Source organism: Monodelphis domestica, chromosome 7 (assembly GCF_027887165.1).
Source record: "Monodelphis domestica isolate mMonDom1 chromosome 7, mMonDom1.pri, whole genome shotgun sequence".
Taxonomy (NCBI): Eukaryota; Metazoa; Chordata; class Mammalia; order Didelphimorphia; family Didelphidae; genus Monodelphis; species Monodelphis domestica.
Window position 1 is genome coordinate 168,071,216 of NC_077233.1, and position 15,169 is coordinate 168,086,384.

At 33.6% G+C, this 15,169-nt stretch overlaps 1 protein-coding gene across 16 annotated transcripts in view; it reads right to left on the reverse strand.

Moving 5' to 3' along the window:
* Positions 1-15,169, reverse strand: part of AGTPBP1 (ATP/GTP binding carboxypeptidase 1) — a 226,964-nt gene that overhangs the window by 149,580 nt on the left and 62,215 nt on the right. For 11 of the 16 annotated variants that reach the window (XM_056805970.1, XM_056805972.1, XM_056805971.1 and 8 more), the window contains one exon: positions 10,690-10,766. The exons of 1 other annotated variant lie outside the window; for it this stretch is intronic. In XM_056805970.1, coding sequence (XP_056661948.1) covers positions 10,690-10,721 — 32 coding nt within the window. In that variant the 5' untranslated portion in view covers positions 10,722-10,766. Of the gene's footprint in view, positions 1-864; positions 1,041-10,689; positions 10,769-15,169 lie in introns of those variants that run through there. 4 more of the 16 variants (XM_056805975.1, XM_056805974.1, XM_056805973.1 and 1 more) reach the window with 3 other exon arrangements.

Sequence of the window (15,169 nt, forward strand, 5' to 3'; positions counted from 1 at the left end):
TGAGAGCATTGGTGAGCAGAAAGATGGTAATGCATAAGAGGAGTGGATGGGAGAAACAATAATTAATTAATTCTTACTTTAGACAAATTAAATTAAATTAGAGATGCCTAAAGAACCTCTGTTTTAAAATATCCAAATGGCAACTGTTGTTGCATAACTGGAATACCAAAGAAACTGGGGCTAGATAAATAGATCTAAGTGCCCTATATATAAAGGTGATCATTTAACCCAAAGAAATAGAACCAGAGTATGGAAAGAAAAGGGAAGAGGGCACTGGTTGTACCCATGGTTAGAGGACAGGTCATAGGGATGATTCAGGAAAAGAAACTGAGAAGGGATATCATATAGGTGGAAAGAACTAAGAATCTTCTGCATCATGAAAACCCCAGAAGAAAAAAGTACTCAGGTGGAAAAATTGAACAACAGCATGAAATAATACAGAGAAAGCAAGATGAAGGAATATGAGAACCCAGGGTCACTGCCACATCATAAGGAGTCATTGGAATAGGATTGTGTTAATGAGGTATATAATACACTTTAGAAACTGTTCATCAAAAACAATTTAAAAGACTAAGCTAGAAGGAGTCTAGGAGACTAGAATCTAGTCTGAGATAGCCTAGTGTAATCTTATTTTAGTTGAATTCACACTTGAGCTAAGTGAATTTCCCTGAAAATTAAACTTTATTTGGAGCATTTCATTTCCCCCCAAATAATGCCTAACACGTGAGATGTTATTATATATAACTAATGTCTTTTTCATTGATGAGAGGAGATAGATAATGATAAGATAGCATGGCATGGTGGATAAAGGACTGGACCTGGAGTCAGAAAGACCTGGGTTCAAATCCCACCTTGGACACTTACTAGCTGTGTGACCCTGGGCAAGTCACTCAACCTCTCTGTGCCTCAGTATCCTCATCTGTAGAATAAGGGAGTTGGACTCGATGGCCTCTAAGATCCCTTTCAGCTCTAAATCTATGATCCTATGATAGCTGGCAGAATGAAGATTCAAAATTATCTCAACAGGATGGGACAATGAGCTGAAACAAACAAAAAAGAAGATGAAATTTAATAGGGATGAATATAAAGTCTCACATTTCTAAAAAAATCAGTTGAATAAGGACAAGATAGAAGAAACTTGACAGCAATAATTTGCTTTTCTTAAATTTTTATTTTTATTATGAACTTAAACATCAATAAACACATAAAATGGAAGAGAAAAGTATAGCGTATATGAAACTATGGACTCCTGTTACACAGCTCAATAAGGAAGCAAAGTATATAATAAATGTAATATGGCAATAACCAAACTCCCTAATTGTCTGTGTCCTCTTCTGAACTCCCTGCTCTCTTCATGGCAGTAATTTACATAGAAAAGATCTGAGGAATTTATTAACTGAAATCTCAAAATGACAGTCTTACTAAAAAATCTTGATCTGCCTCAATAGAAGTACAACACCAAGGTGATAGGGATAGGGAATGGACCTGTGATTTAATTATTATAGGGAACTTCTAGCTGAATAAACTCCCTTTACCATGACAGATCAGCAGCTTCTTTTTAATACATAGTCTGAGGGAGTTGCTTAGAGAACTGAGTATAACTTCTCCAGGGTCATACTACCAGTATGTGTGAGAGATAGAGCTTTAATCCTATGCCTTCCTAGTTCCAAAGTCAAGCTCTCTATCCACTAACTCATACTACTTCTCATAGCATCAAATCATGAAAAATTATAAACTCTTTATTCTCTGAAATGGTTACAACAAATCTCAGTACTATCTTCAATTTGTCTAGAGAGGCAGACTGTCACTCAACATAAGAAAGTTCCCTAAAAATGAGAGCTGGTTAATCAGGAAACAAACAGCCTCATAAAGTTCTTCTCTATCATTGGAGGAATTTCTGCCCTGGATGGAAAGCTGTACTTGATGATTTCCTGAATGATATGGAAGTCAGTAAAAAGGAATATTATTTTGAAGAAATAATATTTCATTTCATATCATTATAGAATTTGTAAAGGTCAGTGCAAAAACAAAGGAATTTTTACAGGCTTGATTTGGATAGGTTATATTTTGGGAGGAATCAGTAAAAAATGTTGGGTTTTTTTAGGCAGCGCTAAAGTATAGGATGATATACATTAGGGAAAAGGATCTCAAAACTAGAAGGGAAGACAAAAATGAAAAAGAATTTTTGGTATAGTTAATGTGTATGTTTATTTTGCTGACCTTGTTTTGCATCAGGTGGTATGTCTTGCCCAATGTCCTGGTATTCTTTATATTTTCATATTGTCTCAGAATAAATATACTATATAATTCAGTCAGTCATACCACAATTACTGGAATCACTTCCGGGTTTTTGTTATAATGAATAAAACTAAAAATTTTTACATAAATATATCCTTTCTTTCTCTTTACAACTATCCTTTAGATATAATGATAGCATTAAGATTCCTTAGGAGGAGGAGGTAATCAGTTGTGAGGCATATTACACACTCTATTACCATATTTTTTTAAATACTTCATTAGATGAATAATATGGAAATAGGTACTGAGTGATAATGCATGTATAACCCAATGGAATTACTTGTCAGCTCTGGGAGGGGGGAAGAAAAGGGGAAGGGAAAGAACATGTAACCGTGGAAAAATACTTAAATAAAAAAATAATACTTCATTAGCAAATATAGTTTCAAAAGTGGATTGAGAACAAAGTTTTATTTTTGTCAATTTTTATTATATCATTTTTTTCTCATTAAAAGGTAGTTGAAATTTTATATGGAGATTTAATACACATTTATAAGCAATATGCCTCAGGGGACAGAATACTAGACTTGGAGTCAGAAAAACCTGTATTCAAATTCTTCAGATAATTCCTAAATGTGCAACCTTGGGCAAGTCACTGAGGTTCCAATCGTAATCTGTAAAATGGAAGCAAGTAACACCTATAGTAATTACCTCAAAGAAGTATTACAAGTCTAAAAATTTTAAATGTTTATTAAAATTTATTACAAACTATAGGGCACTCAAAAAGTCAGCTATTACTATTAATTGTGTTTAAGTATAATTTACAATAATTTTTAAATTTTAAAAATTGTCTAAAACTTGTCACCTCAACAGGACATATTAAAAAACTGAACTCCTTTATCACAGCCTAATGCAATGTAGTATAAGCTATGAGGAAACAATTATGAAACTTTTTTTAAAAGTTGTCTGTCTATTGTCTATTTCTGTCAAAATCTGTTGTGTTTAGCAAAAAAAAAAATTAAAAACTGGAGTCTCCAAGAACAATCTATATTTAGTAAGCAGTTTTTGTTAGTAGAATCAGGCTATAAAATAATAAAAACTACAAAAGCTACAGGGATAAGCTAAACATTTACTCTTAAACATTTCACAGTCACATCATTTTTGAGTTGGAAGAAATCTTACAGATCATGTAGTTTAACCTCCTGGGATTCTTTTTTAATTGATGAGGAAAATCAAACAGAGTGAGCTGTGTACAGTCATAAAACTAGTCATCATTAGACTACTAGAAACCAGGCCTGACTTCTAGTATCATGATAAATAGCTTTCACACTAATGGGCAAATTTCAAAGGAAAAGCGAAATAGAATAATAAGAGAGTTCATTACAATAGTTTAAGTAAACTTTAATTTTATTTGAAGAAACATCCTCACATTGCATTCACCTAATTTTCTTATCACAGTATTTCAAAACTGGGAGGACTCTGAAGCTATTTATGACATCACAACCAATAATTCTTCCTACCACAGTGCCAAAAAGACACAAGAATATTATGGATTCATGTTCAAAGTATCATAATAATATAAATGAGAACTCACATAGCATAGGTTTAAGCCACTTTAATGAACTTTTTTAAAAATAATATTGTATGTTATAGTCATCTGTATTTGTAGCACAACCCCTATTAACCTCCACAAAGGCATATCTAAATTTTGCATTTACTTCAACTTGTAGCATGTTGTTCTACATACAATCAACACTTTATTAAATGCTAACTGAATTGAATAAGAATATTCTTAATTTTATTATTTTAACACACTTAATATAATCACAGATTTTCATTCAGAAAGCACTTTAGAGGTAATATAGTCCATCTCATACCTGTAATATATCCAACAAGTAGTCATGCAGCTTTTCCTTAAAAACCTTCCAAAGAAGCTCATTCTAGCTCTAATTATTAGAAAGTCTTTGCTTGCACAAAACCTAAATTTGTCTCCCCACAGCTTTTATTCATTGTTCCTAATTTTGATGTGTAGATCCAAAAGAAATCAAGTCTGATTCCTCTTCCAAATGACATCCCTTCAAATGTTTCAAGACAGCTATCATATCCCCTTACTATTATCTTTTAAGACTAAATATCAATTTCTTGAACTTATTCTCATATGGTATGATAACCCTTCACCAATCTCGTTGTCCTCTTCTAGCCATTCTCCAACTTATCAATGTCTTATCTGTAATGTAGAACAAAACATAATACTCTAAATGTGGTCTGACCAAGGTAAAGACAACTGTCACTATCACAAAGACTGTTACTTACTTATTCTTGGAAGCTATACAAATACAGCCCCAGACACATCCTACTTGTGTGACCCTGGACAAGTCACTTAACCTCAATTTCCTAGCCCATATCACTCTTTTGCCTTGGAACCAATACTTAGGATTGATTCTAACACAGAAGGTATGGGTTTAAAATAAAGTAAAATAAACTTATCTAATTATACTGTCTAGCAACACCTTTCCATCTTTTCCACAAGAATATAATGAGATTTTATCAAATGCTTTGCTAACTAGTTTTCTCCTGATCTAACAGTTTTGTAAGCCTCTCAAAAAAAGGGAAATATGGTTAGCCTTCCAATTTATTCTTGTTACAAACCTGAAAATCTTAAAAAATAGTAAAGTAGAAATACATGTAAATAGTAACCAGTTAGTATATTCATTTAATCATAATCAAAAGGTTCCACCATACTCATACCTGAAAAAATAAAAGATAGATTTTTGGCTTGAGGTTCAACATCCCAGGTCTAATGACAACTTATAGGGTGGCAGACTAAATATCCATCTCCCCTTACATATCCTGCTAAACAAGACTAAGGGTTTTTAATGCCATAGAACTAAAAAAGGATAGTATATTATGATCATTTCTCAAAAAAAGAAATTAAAAGGTTTTTCTTAAATCCTACCTCAGCCAAAATTACTTCCAAATTCTATAAAAATAGAGAAATTTGCTAACATATCTACAAATTTAACCTTGAAGCTATCATATATAGCTTAGGGTTATAAAAAGTATTTTATGAATTTTAAAGATCTATTCTGTTCTTGTATTATAATTTTCAGTAAGCAAAGGGAAATTTTTAATCTTTTAATTCATATATTAAGAAAGATATTTACATATAAATACATAAATATTATATCTGTAATACTACCCAACTTGCACTGGGTTCCCAGAGGGGTGGCTACTACTACTTTCAGAACTCTAGAGGTTAAATGATAAACATTTATTATGTGTCTAACATGTGTTTGGTACTGTTAAGTACTGTAAATACAAAGAGTGGCAAAAGATAATCCATGTATTTGAAGAGGTCACAATCTAAAGGGGAAAGCAACATGTAAATAATTATGTACAAACTTTCTACAAGATAAATTGAAGATAATCTCAAAAAGAAAGTTCTAGAATTAAGGGATATTGGGACAGGCTTCCTATAAAAAGTAGTATTTTAGCTGAGACTTGAAGGAAGCCAGGGAAGCCAAGAAGAGAGATATTCTGACAAAAGGCTGAGGAGGGAGAGGATTCTAAGCATGGAGGAACGCTTGTGAACTGTCTTGTTCAAGAAACAGCAAGGAGGCTAATTAACTGGATCAAAGAATATCTGTTTGAGGTGAGGGAAGACGTGTTGTATAACGTATAAGAAGATATGAAAAGCAAGCAGAAACAGATTAAGAAGGGCTTTGACTGCCAATTTTATATTGATCCTGAAGGCAACAGGGAGCTACTGGAATTTACTGAGAAGAGTAACATAGTAAGATTGTGCTTTGAGAAGATCCCTTTGACAATTAAGTGGTTAGCAGAAAAACCTATAAGCTATTGCAATAGTCCAGGCATGGGGTAATGAGAGCCTATACTGGAATGGTGGTAGTATCAGAGAGAAAAGGGCATTATCTAAGAGATGTCATTAAAGGTGAAAATGATAGTTCTTGGCAAATTATTACATGGGTGGTGGGGTAAGGGAGACTGAGGAGTCAGGAATGACATTTAAGTTGTAAATCTGGCTAACTGGGAGGATGAAGGTACCCTCAACAGTTATAGGAAAGTTTGGAAGGGGAGAGATTTTAGGGCATAAAACAAGTTCAATTTTGGACATACTGAGTTGAAAATGACTACTAGACATCCAGGTAGGAATGTCTGAAAGGTACTTGCAGATGTGAGACTGAAAGTCAACAGAGGAGTGAGGGGTAGATAAATATATTGGAGAATCATCACCTTAAAGATGATAATTGCATCTATAGGAACTGATGAAATCACCAAGAAGAAAAAAGGGCTCAGAACAAATCCCTGTGGCATATTCCTAGTTAGCAAAGAAAACGAGGAGCAATCTGATAGATAGGTGAGCCAAGAGAGAATAGTGACATGTACAGAAAAATAAGTCTCCAGAAGAGAGGGTGTGTAATAGTGTCAAAGGAAGCAGAGAGGTCAAGAAGGATGAGGACTGAGAAAATATCATAAGATTTAGCCATTAAGAGATTATTAGTAATTTTTTGAAAGCAGTTTCAGTTGACTGATTAAGTGACATGCCAGACTATAGGGAGTTAAGAAAAAGGTGAGAGGGGAGAAGATTTTTAATTGGATTTATGTGTTTCTGCTATGTTTATCAACAGTGACACATCAGGAATAAGAGTCATGATTTAAATAGCTACCATCCCACAAATAGCCATGCTGAACCTGTGTGGAGGTAAGATAGTGATACATTTGTCATCTGTGCCCAATTAGATTAAAAATAAGGGTAACACTAGAGGAAGGCAATTACTAAATACATAGACCTAAAGAGAGAAAAACGGATTGATAAATTAATTAGTTGATGAACACTTATTAAGCATTTATCATATATATTTGTACACTGTGTTAAGTGCTAAAGATACAAACAAAAGTAGAAAAAAATCTCTGCTTTCAAAAAGCTCACAATAGAAGAGAATATACACAAAGAAGATTTCAGTCAGTTTAAAAAGACCCATGATCTATAATATAATAATAATGATGCCAATTCAGTGGCAATGCATCTTCATTCATCTAGTTCCCATTGATAAAACCAACCATATTAATTCCTGATACTGAACCATCTGACTGGCATGAGAACCTTCTTCCTCAGGTCTTCAGTAGTGGCTGCTGAGGAGGCTAGAGCACCTAAACACTGTCAGATCTATCTCCACAGAAGTTGCTTCCTTGGATGATGGCTATGCGGCAGGGTAGAATATAGGGTCAGGAGTCTGGGGCCAATGTTATTCCAAGAGCTTTTAGGCTTAGAGTTTTGACCTGTCTCCATCAGGGTCTGAGGAAAGGTGATGGATGAGGCGGTAATAGTAGTCTGACCTGCCTAGAACATGTTGCCTCCTGCTTCTCTGCCAGTGGGCCATGATCCTTTAGGTGGGCTGGCTTGGCTGTCCTGAAAGAGGCAGATAGTGATGGCTTACCCCTTCTCCACAGAGACGGATGATAATTATAGGATCAGGACTAGAAACAGATCCAGTGATCTGGTTCATGTAGGAAAATAGTGGGAAATAAAACTGGATAAATAAGTTATGACTAGATTATAAAATAGTCTTGAAAGACAGACAGGAAGGGATAAAACCAACCAACCAAAAAACTTAAGCAGATATTATTACCAGGAGGCTACTATAGTATAAGAGACAGGAATAGAGCAGTCAAGAGGGAGAAGAAGCAGAGAGACATTCTAAAGGAAGAACCAGCAATTTAATCCAAATCAAACATTTATTCCATGCCTATTATCTAAAAGGCAACTATGATAGCATAGTGGATAGAATGTTAGACCTGAAGTCTGAAAGACTCATTTTCATGAGTTCAAATCTGGTCTCAGACATTTACTAGCTGTGTGAACCTAGACAAGTCATCGAACCCTGTTTGTCTCAGTTCATCTAGGGGGAAAAAAAGCTAGAAAAGGAAATGGCAAATCACCTTGGTATCTTTGCCAAGAAAACCTCAAATTGAGTCATGAAGAATTGGACACAACTGAAAAACAACTATAACAAACTTATCTAAAAGGAACTATGCTGGGCTCTGAGGATACAAAGACAAAAGCCAAAAACAATCCTTGTTCTCAAAAGCTCAATTGATTAGGAGGCAACTGGGTAGCTCAGTAGACTGAGAGCCAGGACTAGAGATAGGAGGTCCTAGGTTCAAATCTGGCCTCAGTCACTTCCCAGCTGTGTGACGCTGGGCAAGTCACTTAATCCCCATTGCTTAGCCCTTACCACTCTTCTGCCTTGGAACCAATACATAGTAAGGGTTTAAAAAAATTTTCAATTAATTAATAAACATTTATTAAGTGCCTATGTGCCAGGCACTGTACTAAGTGAGCTGTAAATACAAAAAGAAGCAGTCTATTGTGGAGATGGAGAAGATGAAAGACAAAATGATGACATGGTCTCAGACTTGACTGACTAGAAAAATAGAGGCATTGATATCATGTAAAGAGTTGTCTATATTGTAGGATGGGGGAAAAAAAGTGAATTGAGTTTTAGAACTTCTAAAGTGATGATAGGCCAAAGAAACAAAAAAGTTTAAGGGGAAATTAGTGACAGAGGACTAGATCTAAAGTATGAGGTTAGAACTAGGTTAGACATGGGTATGCTTATAAAAACATGTAAATTATTCTCTTGTTGTCTGAACAGCACAATATAACCTTATTACTATCTACTTCACTATTTCATGTGTATACCTTGTCTCTCAAATTAAGAGTATAAGTTCATTATGGACAAAGGCTATGTCTTACCAAATATTAAGTTCTCATATGCAAGCACTATTCTAGGTACTTTATTTATGCTTTTGTATCTACAATTAAATGCTAGGCATATAAGAAGTACTCAATAAGTACCCCTTAAGAGATAATTACCATAGGTCAATGATCTCATTAATGTGAACACTCCATACCCTCTCACCCTATGTGATTCTTGTCTATGCTTTCATAAATCTTCTACTGATAACTGGTTAATATTGCTGGTTTTCTCATAAATATGTGGGTGCCTTAATATTTTATGGATATTAGACAATATTTAGTTTGTCCATCTGTAATCTCTTATTGTACTTGACTAACTCACCTCCTTCTCCAGGCATATATTTATTTGATCGTGACTTTTATGTCACTTTTCTATTAAAATGTATTTCAAGGTATTACTTCACATTTGTGTAGCACTTTCTAAAATTTTAAATGCTTTCTTCACACTAACCCTTTGAAATAAGTAGTATAAATCTTTTTACAAAGAACAAATAGGCTCAGACAGATTAAGCGATTTCTGTTCACTGCACATACAACTGGTCAAATGCTGGATGAAGCAGGATTTGAATTCAGGTCTCACAACTCCAATTCTAATATTCTTTTCATTCTATCAGACATAAAAAGGCAACTCAGAAAAGAAATCAGAAATTATTCCTTGCTAGAGCTGCTGATGGATGTAAAGTAAAAAAATTAATTTTCCTCTGCCCAAGCAGACACTTCGATGGCAGTATTGTAAAGCAGCAAATCTCTCCTTCAGTTAAGTGTACAAAAGAGGCTTCACAAGGACTGTATGAAATAAGAATTTATTTTTTTCCTCAAAAAAAAAACACAAGTCCAGAAGAATAACTGGAGTTATATCTAGACAGTAAAGAGAAATATTTCATACCATTTCATCACTATTTAATGCTTGGAACAAATTAATTAAAGTGAAGTATTCTTGATAAATTTCCCTTAAAATTTTGATTATAAGTAAAGAAATATTAATGATTCACATAAGGAGAATACACTAAAACCTAATTCAGGAAACATAGTTTTACATAATAAAAGGTCTCCAACTACAAATGATTTTAATGGGCAGATTTGATTGTACTAGTTATTTTGGTACCTCAAAAAAATGCTATGATTGAACTGAATTTACCACCTTTCCTATACCTATTACAAGAGAACATATGTAAAGCTAAATTCTTCTTTCATTTGGAAATTTCACAAGTATTTATTTATAAGTAAAATAAACTTTATTATGGGAAACAAAGCTATTTTTAAATAGATTTTTTTATTCACAAAGTAACACCATGCTAATATGTAGCTATATATACATGTATGTATACATATGCATTGTTTTATATATGCCAAAATATTAAAAATTTAAATTACCCAGTTTAATAAAAGAAATGCTTCTCCTGTGTATTAGCTTTATCACAAAGCAATCTAAAGAAAAATTTGGAATAAGGAAAGTAATGTACACAAAATATTATGATTATTAATATTATTGTAGAATTTTTCAAATTATGTTCTCACAGAACAATGTTGAATAGTATATTTTATAAGTCAGTGAAGTAGTGTGTTTCCATTCAATATTCTTAGCACCAAAGGAAAAAATAGTTTCAAAATCATTTTCCTTATACTATGTGTATGTGTGGCTTATATATGATCATATTTAATAATTACAATACCTTTTTTCTGATAGCACTTTTAATTTGTTCATCTTGACAGTTACTTCTTCATTTCAATAATTCTTCATTTTAATAATCTAAGAGGAAAAAATGACATTTAAAAACATTCATTATATATTCATTTTCAGTACATTAGCAATTATGGTAAAATATCTTGAAATTGCAAGGTACATAATAAAATAGAAAATACAAAAAATAGGTTGTATATACTAGCTTGTAAATTCCCCCAAGACTGAAATATATCTTTTATGGTAGTTAAATTCATTAAAATCAGGCCAGGAGATGGTATTAAATTCTTAGGGAAATGGAGATTTTCATCCGAACAGAATAATAGCATGGCTTTGTGGATAAAGAGATCTCCTTGGATTCAGACAGATTCTTGCCTCTAACATATTTTATTACTATAAACAAGTGACAATCTCTCAATGCACCAAGAAAAACTTTCTAATATTAGAAATTATAGACAAGTTGTGGGTCTCCATCAATAAAGATAATTTTCCCTACACTGACAAAATCATATGTCTAGAAATAATAAAAAAATGTTGGAAGAATACTCTTTACAACTTGGTGTGAAGATGGCTCTTTCTCCTTTCTCCTCCAAGAAGCCTTGCCTGAACATTTGTATGAAAAGTGATATCTCCCTTCACTAAACTCCTCTCACACTTATTTCCCATTATTTTTATATGAGGATTAACCAGTCTGGATATATATTGTGCCATTATAGTGTTCTCTCTTGTGATTCTCCTCATATCATGATGTTCTATGATTCAATCAAATGGTATAACCAAGAGTTTGATTGTATAAAAAAAGTGAAAATTTATGGCAGCCAAAAGTATGAGATCATTTAAAGTGTGCCACAATTTTCCAAATGTGATCCTGGACAATTTCTTCATCTTTGGTCAATTCTGAGTCACGCTCATTGTAAAGGTATAATAACACTAGTCCACACTATAGACATGTACTCAATGTATTACTGATCAATTACATTTAATAATCTGGCCAATAACTCTTTACTTTTGGTTTTTGTGTGTGGATAAGTAGGCCAACCTTGAGTGACCTCAAATCTCATTTGTAAGTTCCTGTAATCAGCACAATGTTTTCCACAAACAGCAGCATTTGCAGAACCTCACCATCAATAAGAAATTCTTTTCCTATTGGAGAAAATGAAAATTTTGCAAATGTAGTGGTGGGAGCATTGATCAGGAAAACCCTAACCCAACTGTAAAGAGGATAAAATTATAGAATGTAAAGAGAAGATATAAGAGACAATAAGAAGTAAGTGTTATTATCCCTTTCAGGCTTTGATCCATTTGCACCTTCTTCTAGGGCACTGACCACTGACTCAAAGCAACTGATAATTGCTAAGCAGATCAAACATGCCCCAAATGGCCCAAGTTTTTAAAAAATGGCTCTATTCTAACCCTATCCTACACTACTTCCTGGTCATCTCCATGCCATGCTTCACCGCAACAGATAATTGAAGATTTTATGCCTGTGACTTTGGATGCCAACTGGTGAACATTTCACCTTATTTAACACAGTCTCAGGCCCACCATACCTATTCCATTACAACTCCTTGCTATATCAATAAGTATTATCCTCCCCATCCTAGCTTCCCAAATCTAGTTATGAAAACAGTAACCAAATCAATGCGATCACATCCTTATATATTAATCTACTGCCCTATTATTCCAATCATCATTCTCTCTGATTTCCCTGTTCAAAATAATCTTCCTTGGCCTTCATTCTTTGTGTTGTCTTCAACTTTTGAATATAAACTCTTTCAGGTTGGAGGTTGAATTAATGATATGATTCTTATTTGTATACCCAGAACTTAGCAAATAGTAAGTATTTTTAAAATGTTATTTGTTCATTCAGAGATGATGAAGAGAGTCAACTATAGAGTTAGAACCCAGATTTTGAGGAAGCTCTTCAAAGTTCTCTCTTCATCTTTTTTCTTGTGTCCTTTGGGAAGTACAGTAACAAGTAGGGGCACAGGGAACAAGATTGAATTTTTTTCTGTACTGCATCAGAAATGGGATTTTACAACAAAAGCATATGTTTATATCCACTGGAGCAGAGTACAGTTGTCATGCTGGGTCAGTGAGAGGTAGTGACAGTATACCACCAATATAAGCCCCAGAGCCAAAATCCCTGTTGGACTACTGTGTGGGCTCTGGCTCCTTTTGAAAGTGTTTAGCAGTATCTTTGGAAAAAATGTTAACTAAACCTGAAGTACAAAGTGGTGGTGGCTACAGGCAAGCAATAATGTAACATTGCTTAGAGGTAACATCTAGCAATGAGCAGTGAAATGATATACAGTGGAATCTGAGAGACAGTGGAGATGATGAGAGCAGTCAGTGACCTTGTAGCCATGTAGCACTGAAGGTATGAATTTCCCCAATTTGAATATGCCTTGGCCACATGTGTTTCCTATATGGGTGTCTCTCTTCTCACTAATTGCTAAATATACTTGTGGAAGAATGTACCTTAAGTTTAGGGGAAAGATGTTCTGTTGTTACTGTTAATATTATGTCATTGTAATAAAGGTCTTTGTTTTTACTGAATTATGTTCTCTGGCTGACTAGAAACAAAGTAAACATATTGATGGTAGCTCATCAGCTATAGCTTTAGGTTACCTGGCACCTGTCCCAGGGAAAGTTTCAAGCTGCTCTATACACAATACATGCTATATGACTCAGGCACGTATCTTTAATTAGAATATATTTCTCTTATATCTTACTTGATGTTACTCCATGGTTTCACACATCACAGAATCTTTTCTGATCTTGACATGTAGAATGTTGTCTTCTAGTTTTTAAATAGTTACACAAACATATTTATCACAGGGAAATTTCTTAGTGTCATAATGAAGTTTGAATATGAAATTAATATGAACTATTTAATATTTCATGAATATGAAAAATGAATGATGAATTTCTGCCACCAGATTTATTGAGTGGCATGAATTTTTTATAAACATTACCAAATTATTGCATGATTAGGATTGGTTTGATTAAGGAATGTAGGGGGAATTGTCACTAAGTGGTTCTTAAATTATGTGTAAAATCCTAGATTTTGTGCTATATAACAAAGTAAGCTGAGAATTGCTAAACATATTCAATCATTTAATGAAACTCAGTATTAGTAGACTCTTCTGTCAATTGTGGCAAGTATTACTGCTTGTAATCCTATTTTCTCTAGTTTTTATACTTTATAATTGTTGGCATGCAAGAATTAATCTTAGCATGTATAAGCCAACCATTCTGTTATATATGGAGAACTAACATTTAATTTTGAAACCAAAGTTTATTCTTCTAGTTATGAAAGCATATGAATTCTATTTTTGTTGAAAATAATTGATTAGGATAACACTTATATCTCTTATTTGTGATGTCCCTTCTTTTTTTTGATTACTAATCAGCTGGATACATTAACTTTATCAGATGCCATTCTTAGTTTCAGTGATTTGTAGAGAACAAAATGGTCATTCAACAAATTTTTTTTTGTTAGCAAAAAATGTTGTTTTTGCTTAGCAAAAATATCAAGGATTACTGCAGTCAATCAATCAACTAGTATGTATTAAGTGTCTACTATCTGCAAGCTATTATGATAGGCAGTGGCTCCCTATTACCTCCAGAATCAAATATAAAATACTATTTGGAATTCAAAGCATCTGTCCAGTCTTCTTATACAACATACCACCACATACACAGAGTGGCACTGGCCATCTTGCTGTTCCTTGAACAAGATACTCCATCTCCAAACTTGGGCCTCTGCCCTAGATGTTCCCTATTCATAGAATTCTCTTTCTCCTCACCTCAACCTCTTAGTTTTTCTGGTTTCAAGTCCCAGCTAAAATTCAACCTTCTATAAGAAGCCTTTCCCAAACTCCTTTAATTCTAGTGCTTTCCCTCTATTATTTCCCATTTATCCTACTTAGATAGCTTGTTTGAACATAATTGTTTGCATATTTACTCTCCCATTCAACTGAGCTCCTTGAGACCAAAGATTATCTTTTGCCCTTATTTATATTCCCAGGACTTACATTGTCTGGAACATAGTAAGTACTTAAATGATTATTAACTAAATTACTGACTGATTAATTAATGATACAACTACAAAAAAATGAAACAATACCTCTACTTGAAGTTTACATTCTAATGAGGGAAACAGAGAGAGATAAAGATAGCAATATACAGATACAGATACATATATACTTATACACAGAAGATATCTGTACCTATTCATATACACACATAACACAAATATAATGAGAAACACAAATATACATAAAATAGTTAAATACAAAGTAGTGAAGGAAGGCACTAACATTTTGGGGGATGGGGGTTTCAGAAAAGGTTTCATTAAAAAGATGGTGCTTGAGCTGTGTCTTAAAGGAAGATGGGAGTTTTATGAGGTGGAGGTAAGGAAGGAGTACATTCCAAATATATGTGGGAAGTCCAGTACAAAAGAACAG